This window comes from Eptatretus burgeri, chromosome 9 (genome assembly GCF_056783735.1).
Source record: "Eptatretus burgeri isolate ZD-2024b chromosome 9, Ebu_testis_v1, whole genome shotgun sequence".
NCBI classification, from domain to species: Eukaryota; Metazoa; Chordata; class Myxini; order Myxiniformes; family Myxinidae; genus Eptatretus; species Eptatretus burgeri.
In genome coordinates this window covers 84,678,849-84,693,189 of record NC_140969.1, presented here as the reverse complement: position 1 = coordinate 84,693,189, position 14,341 = coordinate 84,678,849, and the positions used below count along the sequence as shown (strand labels likewise).

At 44.0% G+C, this 14,341-nt stretch overlaps 1 protein-coding gene across 1 annotated transcript in view; it reads right to left on the bottom strand.

Annotated features, from left to right (window-relative positions):
- KNL1 (kinetochore scaffold 1) overlaps positions 1 to 14,341 on the bottom strand; it is a 126,249-nt gene that overhangs the window by 28,941 nt on the left and 82,967 nt on the right. The window contains 1 exon segment of the mRNA XM_085895882.1: positions 682 to 732. Within this exon segment, the coding sequence (XP_085752008.1) occupies positions 682 to 732 (51 nt within the window).

Genomic DNA, 14,341 nt, shown 5'->3' with positions numbered 1-14,341 from the left:
GTCGAAAGTTTGTAGACCCAAACCAGGACTTGTGTTGTGTGATTTTATAAGACGTATTTTTGTGGCTTACATTCTAATTGTACATACTTTATAGAGGTACTCTGTTGAAAAAAAGATAACGTGTAAAAATTGAGGTCTACGTTGGCACGTTCTGTGAGGAAATGGACAAGACAAACAAATGGACCCAAATGCAATGCAGTACCCTCTCCTCTGGCAAAGATACCGAGAAAGCATCTCAAAATGCAAAGGCCATGCACGGCCGCTTTGTACTCACTAAACTTGAAAAAAAAGCTAAATAAATAAATAAATAAAAGAGGAAAACTTTTTTAAAAAAAAAACCAATTAGTGTTCTTCATATTCTTATAATAAAAGGTTTTTTTTGAAAATTTGAAAAAAACAATTGGTAAATAAAGAAACTCGAAAGGGTTTATGAAACCTGGCTGCCTCACGTTGCACTGAGGATGGGCCGATGATGCCTATTTGTACTGTGACTTTGCCTTTTGACCAAATTATCAGTCTTCTTCATATTCTCAAAATAAAGGTTTGTTGAAAATTTGAAGATAAAAAGTTATGGTCTGGAGACATATGCATACACACACATGCGCGCACGCACACACCTCATGTTGTGTGGCGGACAGGCAAATAAATGGAGAGCGCAAGTGATTGGATCACAACCTTTACCTTTGGTTTTGGATAACACCGTGCTTGAAATTGTTTCTTTTTTCATTTCATCTGCAAAAAAAGGAACAAAATTTATTTTTCACAGAGTAATCGAGACAGCACAACAGCTACTTCCAAAGGGAAACCATTAAAATCACACTTAAAAAAGAAGAAAAAAAATCAAAGGTAATGGTGGTGGAGTTTATATAAGCAAACTATGAGTTCACAGACTACAGTATAGTCAAAAACCCGCCAAAATTTTTTTTGCAAAATGGACGTTTAAACACATACTGGTAGGTAGGTACATGTTGCGTTTTGCGTTGTTTTGATTTTGGGACGAGGGTGATGAGCAGATGGTGATAAACTTAAACGTTTTCCAATGCATTGGGAAGAAAATGTTATACAAGTGAACAAGTTCGGCTCATTTTCACAATTTGTGATTCTCCAAGTTAATACGCTGTTCAAATGTTTTCAGGAAACAAGATTCCAGGTTTTTTATTTATTTATTAATTGTGAAAGCAAAGTCAAGGCTCGTGGAAGGTCGAGCACAATGAACAGATCAAGACATTCCCTTTTTTTTCCTCTCATCACACCTCCCCCTCTTCCCAACACCTCAAATCTTGTGCCCCCCCCACCCGTCCACTCCCTTCTTTACCATACCACGACCAAGTCTCATCCTTCCCCTCTCCCCACCTCTTCCCTCTTCACCCTCCTGCCCCTTGGCCATGCCTGCATTCATTATCCCCCTTCCATCTCAAAGCAACCTTCACTCTTCCCCCTCCAAGCTTCTCTCTCACCTTTCTCAAAAACTCCCCCCTCACCTCTCCCCACTCACCCTTCTACCTCCAATCACCCATCTCACTCCCCTTTCTCAAAGTCCCCCCCTACTCACATCCATAAAGCTGCCTGCTTCCCCTGCCCTCTCTCTTCCAACTCATTCCTCCACCTCGTCCAATCTTCAACTTCCCTCTGCCCTCTCTTATTACTCCCCACTGTGCCTCATCCAATCACTGAGGCTTCTCGCCTCCTCAAGCAGCCCCCTCCCTGAGGTCTTCTGCAATCCCCCACACACAGTCAACAACTCTCCCTACCTACCCCATCCTCCCTCATCCTACCCTCCCCACCCCTCCCCTGCTCACAGGGCCTCCTGCCCTCGCTCCTCTTTAACAGTGTGGACCCCAAACATCCAGGGCCTTTGTTCTAACCTGACAGATCTTTCCATTCGGGTTGCCACTGACAAACCAGACAAAATCTGCTTGACAGAAACTTTCCTCCTTTAAGACATCTCTGACTCCATAGTAAATCTCCCTAGTTACTCCCTCCTCCGGTATGACAGGTTACTCCCTCCCTCCTCCGGTATGACAGGTTACTCCTTCCCTCCTCCAAGGAATATCCCTGGTTATGGCTTCCCCTCCACTTCCACCTCATGTTTATATGTGTGTTGTACCGTCCACTAAGCAGTGATGATTCCATTTACATCTTGCTCGTTGAAAACATGGACCAACTTATATCCTCTCATCCCAACTCTCTCTTCCTCATCTGTGGTGGACTTCAATTGTCATCATGCCAGTTGGCTGGGTGTGGGCACCTCTCTCACCTGCTATGGCACTTCAGCAAAGGAATTCTGCAACTCGTTGGGACTGACAGAATCTGTCAACTTCCGACCCAGATCTCAACAAATGGTACTCTATCTCTTCTGGGTTTGATTTTGACCAATTTTCCTGAAAATATCTGCTTTACTTCCTCCCCTTGAATCGATTCATCTGACCACATGCTTGTCAAAGTAGACATCTCTCTGGCTGTTATTAGAGAACCACCTCAGCGCCGTCGAGTCTGGGATTTCACTCGAGCTGACTGGCAGGGTCTCCAAGCATATATTAAACCTCGAGACTGGTCTCCCATTTCTACTTGCTCAGACAACTCATCCTGGGAATTCTTTCAAAAAAATGTTCTCCCTCTTATTTTCTCTTCGTCTTTCTCTCTGTCTCTCACTCACTCACTCACTCAACCACCCCTATCTCTTTCTCTCTCGACACCACCTCTCTCTCCCTCCCTCTCCCCACCTCTGTCTGTCTGTCTGTCTGTCTCTCTCCCAAATTTATCCCATCTCTTCTTCAGTTGTCATACCCTTACTCACACCCATGGTACACTGAAGCTCGTGGCGAGGCAGTTGTTCTGAAACAACTTGCCTTCGCCTCATGGAAGGTCAATCTAACTGAAGGCAATCTCAGTTCCTTTCACAAAGCTCGGAACAAGTGCGTGTCTACCCTCAGGAGAGCCAGGAAACAACATCTTTCTAATCTCAAGTCTGAACTCTTAAACCTCTCTCCCTCCTCCAAATCCTCGTGGCACCTAGTCAAGTCTGTACCTGGTGTATGTTGTCCCTCCATTCCCTCCCTTACCTCAAATGGCCGCACAGCTGACACCACACGTGAAAAGGCTGAATGCCAAAATTCAGACGGCATCAGCCCATGTGTCATAAAAACCTGCTCTGCTCCTCTTGCTCACCCTATCTCATTCACTCAAGGTCATCTGACACCTGCTTGGAAAACAGCAGACTACTGCTCTGCATAAAAAAGGTGCAAAAGCAGATCGCTGCAAATACAAATCAATCAGCCTTCTCCCAATCATCAGCAAGGTCCAGGAATCCTCCATCACTTCCAACATTAAATCCTTCCTCTTCTCCAGTGGCTTGATTTCCAATCATCAATTTTGATTCAGACCAGGTCACTCTACCCTGGACATGCTGCTTATGCTTTTCCAAGAATGGATGACGGTCCTCACTGCCAGACATGAGATCAGAGCAGTCTCCCTCAACATATCACGTGCCTTCAATACGGTCTGGCAAGCCGCCCTGCTCACCAAACTCTCTTCTTATGGTATCCAAGGCAATCTCCATTCATGGCTTGCAGACATCCTCTCCTGTCACAGTCATCATGTGGCCCTTAATGTAATTCTCTCATCCCTTCTTCCAGTCCAGGATGGAGTGCTTCAAGGTAATGTTCTGGGCCCTGTTCTTTTTATGGGTTTGAATAATCAATGCCATATCTCCGACATTCTGGAAAATCCTCTATCTCTTTGCTGATGACTCCACCCTCTGCCATACCATCCGTCATCCCTCAGATCGACAAGCAGCAGCCTCTACACTCTCTGCAGATCTGAATAAAATCACAAGCTGGTCCAACACTTGGAACATGTCTTTCAATCCTGACAAATCCCACTCTCACTACGTCTCTCTGAAAGGACCGTCGAGAACCTCCCTCCCCCCCCAATCGACTTTCTTCACAATCCTCTTGAGAATAAGTCCTTTCATTCAAGCTTTTGGGTCTCACCATCTGCCATGATATTTCCTGGGAAAGCCACATTTCCAAGCTGGCCTCCAAAGCCAGTCGCCGACTGGGCATCATCCTCCATCATGCAAAGTCCTTCCTTGGCACACCTGACCACAAACAAAGCTTTCATCCACAGCCTGATTGAGTACTGCACCCACCTCCCACTTTTCTTGGCTTCACGCTGTGTAAACCAAGGCATTTAGGATCATTGGTATCTCCCGTGATGAAGCCAAGTCCTTGGGTTTCTCACTCTCTCACTGTAGGAAGGTCGGTGGTCTGTCTTCTACAGTTTTCTCTCCAGCCTTCCCCCCCTCCCACCACTCTGTCTGTGATCTGTCCCCCCCCCCCCCAATATTGCTGCAGGCCGCTCAAGGCCCGCCATCAACCCCCTTCTGGTAAAACTACCAACATGAAGAATCACTGCTCACCTTCACCTTTTCATTCCTCAAATTTTCCCACCTTTGGAACAAACTCCCACACTCTCTTCAATCCCACTCTTCCCCCCACGGTCTTCAAACCAGCTGTTCACCACCATCTCTTATCTTCCCCCATCCAAACTATGATCTTTTCGACCCCTGCTAATCCACCCAAAACCCACCTCCTTGAAATTCTCTGTAGTGTCCATCTTGTTTACCCCGAGTTCCCCGCCCCATCCCTCTCCCTTCCACAGATCTCCTAACGTCTCTGTTCGCCACTGTTTTGTGCTTCCCTCTCCCACCTCCATAGTCTCCTGCTCCCCATGTTATACATTCTGTATGTCAATTCTTACAAGAACCTCGACATTGTATACAATTTTTTTTTTTAATAAAAGACAACTGAACAAAAGGAACAGTTGAAAGAAGGGGGAAACATCAACAGGCTTGAAGGATAAAAGAGGGCTCCTTGGAGAAATGAGTAAAAAAAAAAAAAGACATAAAATGTCATTGCCCCCACTTTATTAGTAATTTTGCTGTACGGAGTAAAAGGGAGAGCCTATATTTATGCAACTAAAATGGCCACCAGTCAGCCATCTTTGATCAGATCGCAAAATAGGGTGAGGTGTACATGTATGCCATCATGTACTGTAGTTATGCCAAGTTTGAACAAAACCAGACCATGCATGTCTGAGAAATGGTTGGTGACACATTTAAGTTACAAAATGGCCACCAATCGACAATCTTGGAACTGATCTCGAAGAAAAATGATGTGCATATGGAAGCCATCATTTGTCATCTATGTGCCAAGTTCGAACAACATCGGTAAATGCATGTCTGAGAAGAGAAATGGTTGGGGACACATTAAAGTAACAAAATGGCCGCCAGTCAGCCGTCTTGGATTTGATCATGAAAAAAAAAATGACGTGCATATGATTTGTTGACAGTGAGTGGGTCGTTTTGGAGGGCAACCGCTCCCCTCCCCCCCCAAAAAGATGCTCTGCTCTGGCGCATGCTCCGATACCTGACCAGAACCCCCCATTACACACCCCGAGGGCCTGATTCTTCCAATATTATGAACAAACTTTGGTAAATTATGGGTGATGAAGTTTCATCGGAATTGTGTCGTTTCCGAGAAGAAAGCAAATACCTCTTGGAGGAAGGGGGGATAACCCCCACCCCCATTAACGTCCTCCGTAGACCCCCTTAGACCCAGATTTTCTTAATGGTGTGAACAAATTTTGGTACATCACAGATGATAAAGGTTGTGCTGAAGTTTCATCGGAATTGTCTACAGTATGTAGTTTCTTTCTGAGAAGAAACCAAATACCTCATTTGGGAGGCACCCCCATGTAGACCCCTTCGATCCTGATTATTTAATGGTGTGAACAAGCTGTAGTACATACAGAAAAGAAAACAAATACTTGTTTTTGAGAGCAACCCCCCCCCCAATCCCCTCTTAGACCCAATTTTTCTCATGTCATCAACAAACTTTGGTACATCATGGGTGATGAAGGTTGTCGTCAAATTTCATCGGAAACGTGTGTAGTTTCTGAGAAGAAACCAAATACGGGGGGGGCACCCCCCCCCGTAGATCCCCTTTGGGACCGATTTTTTTAATGCCATGAACAAAATTTAGTACATACACAGTGATGAACGTTGTCATAAAGTTTCGTTGAAATCGTCTGTGTAGTTTCAGAGAAAAAGTTGCAAGTATTTGTGGACAGACGCATCATCCCATAAGCTCCCTGGAACTACGTTCCAGGTGAGCTAAAAATGGAAATTTAGAAGGAGGTGGGCTTGGCAGTAGGTGGGGAGGGGATAACAGTAGTAGAAAAGATCATGGTTTTGGATGAGGGATGATCTGAGATGGTGTTGTCTTGAAGATTTGGAGGGAAGAATGTGATTGAAGAAAATGTGGAAGTTTGTTCCACAGGTGGGGGGGGAGGGAAGAGGAACAAATGAGTGGAAGTGAGCAGTGATTCTGCATTTTGGGAGTTTCACCAGGAGGTTGATGGTGGACCACGTGCACCCTGAAGAAACTTGAGGCAGACAAAGCACAGAAAGAGCAGAGGGTGCAAGATCCTAGCAATTCAATATTTATGTATAGCCTACATTTGTTATAATGAACAAATGCTTCTGCTTTTCCAAGGTATTTTTTTTTCCAAGGTATCCAAAAAAAGGTATTTTTTCCGAGCCAAATTAGTCCATTTTAAGTTTTTTTTTTAAACACCATTTTCTTGGGAGCTATTAACCCTCCAAATGTTACTCGAGATCTGCCCCTGAGTTTTTATGATATCACGACAAACGTTGTGGGTTCGTTGGCCTGCATCATGTTCAGTCTCTTCCCTCATCCAGAATTTATTCTGGTTGGCAAAGATGCACAGATCGAGTGGGTTTCCTGCTCTACTCGCTGCAACGCACAGCTGTTCATGTGTAAAAGCACTCGTGGGAAGCAGGATTCCACAAAGCCACATATGATTGATCCATAAGACCACAGATATGCTCATATAAGCAAGATCAGAAAGAGTGATTTCATCGAGATTGTATCGCCATGCCACACGAAAAGATTGAACAGGAGCGGTATTGTTGCTACAAAAGATTCCTGATTGCCTCACATGACACATTTTGACACCAATTTTTACAAAGCTGGTGTTGAGCTGCATCAGCGGTACGCACAGATTGCTGGCGAGATGGAGACATAGCAGCACGCGCTTGCCGATGTTGAGCTGCATTGGCATCATTCACAAATTGCCCACTCACTGTGCTCAAATTGGCACGGCGCCATTGCTGACGTTGTCCTGACAAATCACAATGGTGTTGTTCAGCAACATCGTGATCAACAAAAGTCTTCGTTACTCTTTTTGGCATTTTTCGGGGTTGTATAATGAGTTTAACAAACGAATAATAAGAACTCAATAGGAAAAAATGGATCTTAAGTAATATACTACTTAGCTGTCATCTGCAGTCGTGCCAGTAACTCTGCTGTCAGGACAAAGGGAATAAGCAATATACAGTGTAACTAATCATCACGCAACAATTAAGAAACATATATGAATAAGTTACCAAAAGTGTTTCTTGAAATAATACACTGCTTTAGTAATGAAACAAATTGATTACCAAAAGTGATTTTTAGCTCGCCTTTTCAAAGAACAGAGAGCAATAGCAATACCCCCGGCGTGAGCGTCAGGGTCAGCGTGAGTGTGAAAATTTTAAAGTTTTTGGTGCAAGTTATTTCCTTTAATGTTTTTATCTAGCACACTATTGTTTACTGATTACAATATACAACAAGTCTGAAGACGACGAAGGTTCACGAGCGGTATTTGACGATGTAGATCGTTTCAGAAGTCAAGGATGAGACAATGTGATAATGTTTGACCAAGTTATAAAAATGATCAACATGATGTGGTACGAGTGACAGGTTATTAGATGCAAAATGTCGAAAACCCGGTTTCGTTCAACAACTTTAAAAATTTGACCTTTGCATAACCTTTAAAGGTCACAAAACAATGTTGTGGACATTAAAATAAGGAAACAGGATACGTGCTATAGCTTAATGGAGTTAGTTCGTCGAAGAAGGTCGAAAACCCGGTTTGATTCCCACAACTTTGAAAATTTGACCTTTGTGAACTTTAAAGGTCAAAGGTCAAGGATTATGACCTTTGGTGCAAAACTTCCTCTGGAACATTCCAGGAACAATATAACATCATATAGGCTATATAGCATTTCACACTCCTCGGATTATCCATACTTTTATGAAATCAGCGTAAAAACAAACTTGAAGGGGACGCCACGGGCAAGGTGTTCGAGATAGAGAGAAATTGTTTCAAGACCTTAGGTGGGTAATGACCTCAAGATTATGCATAAAAATATATTGTCATCCTCGCTCTCAAAGTTTGGGCGGTCGTCTGATTTTTATGTCAAAATTCGAAATTTTCTAAGTTCATGACCTTGTGACCTTGACCTTGGGACTAAAATGAAAAGTCGAGCTCCGTGGGGCTATGCAGGTGCCATTGGGCTAACCAAATACCGAAACCCCTGCCAGATTTGACAAACCCCTGAGGAGAAGATGCAAATTGAAATCGGCTACCCCCTAAAAAAAAAATTCGCAATTTTCTAAGTTCGTGACTTTGTGGCCTTGACCTTGGGACGAAAATGGAAAAAAAAAAAAACCGAGCTCTGTGGGGCTATGCAGGTGCCATTGGGCTAACCAAATACCGAAACCCCTGCCAGATTCGACAAACCCCTCGGAGAAGAAATTTTTTTTATGTCAAAATCGCAATTTTCTAAGTTCGTGACCTTGACCTTGGGACGAAAATGAAAAAAAAAAAATAAAAAAAAAACGAGCTCCGTGGGGCTATGCAGGTGCCATTGGGCTAACCAAATACTGAAAGCCGTCAGATTCGACAAAACCCCAAGGAGAAGATGCAAATTGAAATCGGCTACCCCCTAAAAAAAACAATTCGCAATTTTCTAAGTTCGTGACCTTGTGGCCTTGACCTTGGGACGAAAATGAAAAAAAAAAAAAAAAAAAAAATCGAGCTCTGTGGGGCTATGCAGGTGCCATTGGGTTAACCAAATACCGAAACCCGTCAGATTCGACAAAACCCCAAGGAGAAGATGCAAATTGAAATCGGCTACCCCCTAAAAACACGTTTTCTGGGCGTGCAGAGATGCCAACTTTTGGAAATCAGAATTAGGGAGGATTTGCAACCGACACCAAATAATGTGCGCTGAGCGCACATCTCGAGCGCGGAGCGCTCGACCCTTGCGGCGGGTTCCAGGGCCCGCCTTAGGGCCCTGGAAGCTCTGGGGTTCTAGACGCTCTCTAGTGCCCTCTGAGCCCTATTTTGGAGCATTTAACATGTTAAGAATTCCCACTTTTTGAACAAAAAAAGGGGAAAATTGTGCACTTTTTAATGTTACATGTATGTTAATATTAGTAAGTTAGGGGACAATCAAAGATTAACAAAAAGCACAAAAGAAGCAATATTTTTCTTACCTTACTGGCTGGTACTACTGCTGCTTGCTTTTTCCATGGCAGCTTTGCTGAGTGACAGCTGTGTGGCTCTTTTAGCCCTTCTGATTATGTCTTTGCTGTATTCTCTCTGGTAGCAAGGGGTGCTATGAGCTAGTTTTTCAATTAAGAGAGCTTCCAGGGTTTTGACACTCAAATTGGGACGAAATTCAGTATGATTCTTCCGTACAAGACTGAGTGCCCGCTCACATGATGCGTTCGAATGAGGAATGACCAAGATTCCCTTCATCACTTTGCTCAAATTAGGATACTTCTTGGCACCAGTGCAGGGATCTGTGAGCTGTGAAATCCGATGCCACTGCTCATCCACTCTCACTGTCTCAGTAGCAATTGTAGCTATGGAGGCGTCTGCCTGGTAGTGAGCGAATTCACTCTCAAGACTGTCTATGTCACTATCACCGCCACTGAACAGACAGGGGAATTTCTTGATGAAAAACTCCACACAGTCAAACCCCACTTCTTGGTGTAGCTTAACATCCAGCACCTGAGCATGCTTGGCTAATTCATCATCTAGCGGCCAGGTTTTGAAGATGTAATTGCAGGCTTTCACATAATATGAGCGAACTGCACTGAAGAAACCTTGGATGTCTGACTCACTCAGAGTGAAGGTGGATTTCTTGAGACTCCTTTGTTCCCTTATATACAGTTTGGCATCGTTCCCAATCATGAGGTCCTCATAATTCTTCTTCTGATTTCTGTCAGAGAAGGGTACATTTACCAGAGCAACCGATGACACCGATGGTTTCAAAAACCGTACGAAGATATCTTTCAGAAGACCATTCAATTCTCCGTGCAGGAGATGAATACAGGGTTCGTCTCTTTGGAGCAGAAGATTCCCCTTCTCAAAAAGCTTGTTAGCATATCGAAGGAAGAAACAATAGAGTTTTGTTTGTAGAGACAAGAACATCCTGTTGACACGTTTTTCTCTAGATTCCTGCACAGTGTTTGAGGAAGATGCGCTTTTAGTTGTAGAACTCGTAGTACACTTAGCCGCAGGGCGATCACACTTGCGTTTACTGCCAGCAGAAGAGGTCAGACTCGTAGTACCAGATCCAATTTTACGTTTGAGGAGAGAGCTTGAGGTAGGTGCAGCCAAGGAAGAAGACCTCTGATTCGAAGGTTTTGCTGAGCTTCTATCAAGTGATTTGGCAAAAGCAGAACTTAACTTGGGTCCTTCTTTGCCTGTAGATGGGACTATCACAGTCTTTCTCGACTCTGAAGGGATCTGCTTTGTAGATGAACGTGATGAAGGGCCGGTGATGCTACCTGCTCTCAGCATTGGTTTTGGTGCTGTCCCTGCTGTCTTCTTCGCAGCAGATACTGCAGTGGTAGTGGTGAATGCTGCTCCACTAGTGCTTGATCCTGCAGTGCCAGTACTGGCAGTAGATACAGTGCCGTCCTTCTTGCTCGTTGTTAGAGTCTTGGCTACAGTTGGTTGCATTTTTCTTCGTACTTCTTCTTTGAAGAAGAGGCGAAGTGGCTCCCACTGTTCAATCAGCCTGTCTAGGCACTGACCAAGGGACAGCCACCTTGTTGCGACATGCTTCAGAATCTTGTGTGTTGGGGCATCACAGAGTTCTTGCAGTGCTTTCACTCCTTTGACGCGTTTACTACTTTTGTCCAAGTAGTAGTAAATATCGATGAGAAAGTCATCTAATTCAATGGGTAAGGCCTGAGCCGCCTTCTTGGCCGTATTGTGCATCATATGGCAAGGGCATCCCATGATGTAGCACTCTGGATTTTGTTTGTGGATATAAGCAGCGACTCCTTTGTGCTTGCCCACCATGACAGAGGCATTGTCAGCACAAAAGGAAACACAATTTCCCCACGGAATTTTCCTGTCACTGAACTCATGATCAAGCAGTTTGAAAATGTTTTCTCCAGTGGAATCTTGTTTGCACGCAGGCAAACTTAGCAAACCTTGCTTCACAATCCCAGCACTGTTGTCATAGTACGAAATCAGGACAGGATATAGCTGGGCCTCACCACTGTCATTGCTACCGTCTGTAGCTAGGCTAAATGGAGCTAGTCTAGCAATATCGGCAATAGATGAAGCAGTAACATTTGACAACTCACCAATTATTGCTGAAGTTTTTGTTCTTGCACATCCATACTTTGAAGCAACTTTTGAATCTGGAAACATCTTTTGAAATAGAGGTCCAGCATGATCTGAGACTGATATGGGCAAGTTATGTTCCACAATAAATCCACTAAAGAGAAGTTCCGCTCGGGTAACATCCTCTTCCTCGCTTGTCCCTTGTTTGGTGAAATAATTCAGAAGTGTACCGGTACTCGTGCTCGAAGATCTCTCCTTTGCAATGTCTGTGTGCCGTTTGCTTCCAACGTGCTTCCGAATATCATCGCGACCTCCGTGCTCAACTGAAATATCAACGCTGCATACTGTACAATACGCATGATGAATTCCTCTTTCAGACTTTCGAATACACGGGTATTGGAGACTGTATTCGGTCTTGTACTTCTGAGACCATTTCTTGGTCTTCGTAAGCTTCTTTTCTGCCATTTCGTAATCAACATCGAGGGCTTGAAGCATCGGTAACTTCGAAGTCGATGTTCCACAGCTGCAGCGCGACTCGTAGAACTCTAGCGGCTGTTAAACACCGCACGGTGGTCGCGACCGCCGGGCTGGTACGGGGCCCAGCTGCATGCAGTGAGCGTATCGCATGCATATACACTGTGCATACATACCGCATGCACTGTATTGCACACATACCGCATGCACTAAATCTCAGTGCATGATCGCATAAGCGAGATCCAGACCCAATGTTTCGCTGCTCCTCATTTGAATTTGCAATTTTTTACGTACAATTTGGTAGCAGCGAACGTTATGGAGTTACCACATGCTATACGTAGCAGACGATGCTTTTCATTCAATTCTCATACTAGTACATTCTGATTAGTGAACAGTGCAAAAATATCAAAATTTCGGGAGGATAAGGATAGTGATCGTAAGGGCGGGAGTTTGGGTGAATTTTCGGAAGCCTCCCGATGAAATCGGGAGGGTTGGCATCTGTGGCGCGTGGCTCCGCCCATAATGGGCGCACCACGCCCATTTTCAGGAAAACACAACGAGATCATGATATAAACCTCCCACCAAAATTTCATCAGGATCGGATCAAAACCCACGGAGCTATGCTCGGGACAGACAGACAGACAGACAGACAGACAGCCAAATAGACACACAATAACGAATATAGTGGTCACATTTTTTTGTGAAAATATTTTTTTATGAACCAAAAATACATATATTGCTTTAAAATTATTTGGATCAGACTCCACTGCAATGCTTTATAAAAAATATTATTAGACTAGTCTTTTAAAAACGATAAATGTATAAACAGGTAAGCATTGGGTGGCTTTGACACCAACTCTCTGGTTGAAGTAATACACCACTTTAATAATGAACGTTAGTACAGTATTAACACGTTATTGCAGGGCGATTTATAATTAATGTTGCGTTATTATGATGAAAACTATATATTATTATGAAATGTAGGTGAATTAGTTACGGCTGCACCTGTGGAAACTGCAACGATAAGTGTCCTTGTTAGCCATGGGAGATAACATTAGTCATCAGAAGTGGGTTCTTAAACAATACACCATTTTAATAACTAACATTAGTACAGTATTATTTGCCTACAAGTACTTTGTCGTTGGAAGGCCTGGGACGCCTATCGATTCGATATTTAATGATCATTTGAACAATCGCTTTGTATGCATTTCACACTGAATGGAAAACGCAAAGGTAGGGCATGCATAGCGATTGTGAATATGACAGGTTTGACGATGTGTTAGGCTTGAAATGGAATGAAAACAAAAATGAGGGAATGTTGGAATGAGCCGTCATCAGAACAAATCGAATCGGGGGGGGGGGGGGCACAAACTGCCGTTCAAGAACTCAATCCATGATGTAAATGCTTGATAATAAGAGTTTGCAGTCAACAAGTAACACTCCAAACCAGTTCCAATTTAAAAACATGCTGCAAAGTCACAAACACACACAAACACACAAACACACAAACACACAAACACACAAACACACAAACACACAAACACACAAACACACAAACACACAAACACACAAACACACAAACACACAAACACACAAACACACAAACACACAAACACACACACACACACACACACACACACACACACACACACACACACACACACACACACACACACACACACACACACACACACACACACACCAAAGTTTGGCGCCAAAGGCTTGGCCTGCGGGTGGGTGGGTGGTCACAACTCATTTGGGGGGCATGGCCCGCGAATGCCCCCCCCCATGATGCCAACCCTGGCTGTCATACAGCGTAATGACATCACAGACATAATGACGTCGCATGACATACAGACAGAACATGCCTCGGCCAAGATGGAGCAGGAGAGACAGATGGAGACAAACGGAACGGGAGAGAGATGGACAAGTCTCTCCCCCCCCCACCACCCACCTGCCTGCCTGGATTCTGCAGGATGCATATATTCTGCCATTAATCTACTTCTCGTGAACCTCCCAAAATCCAGGCTCACTGCTCTCCCCTATGCATGCGTTCTTTTTACCCCACCTATGGAACCAACTTCCACAGTATATTAAATCTCATTCTTTCCTCCAGGGTTTCAAGATGGCTGTTAACCTCCTCCTCAAGTCACTCCCCACCCACACAAGATTTACATTTTGTACCCTGATGCTCACTCACCCCATCCTTTTCAGGTAAAAAAAAAATTTTCTCTTCTCTCCCTCCACCTTTAGTTTTTGCCTCATTCCTGTTTTATTTCCCATTTCCACTTCCAGTTCTTTCATTTCCCTTCTTGATGCATTGCAGCTTATATCCAGCTTGTTCATCCTGTGTCCTCCTACCCCACCC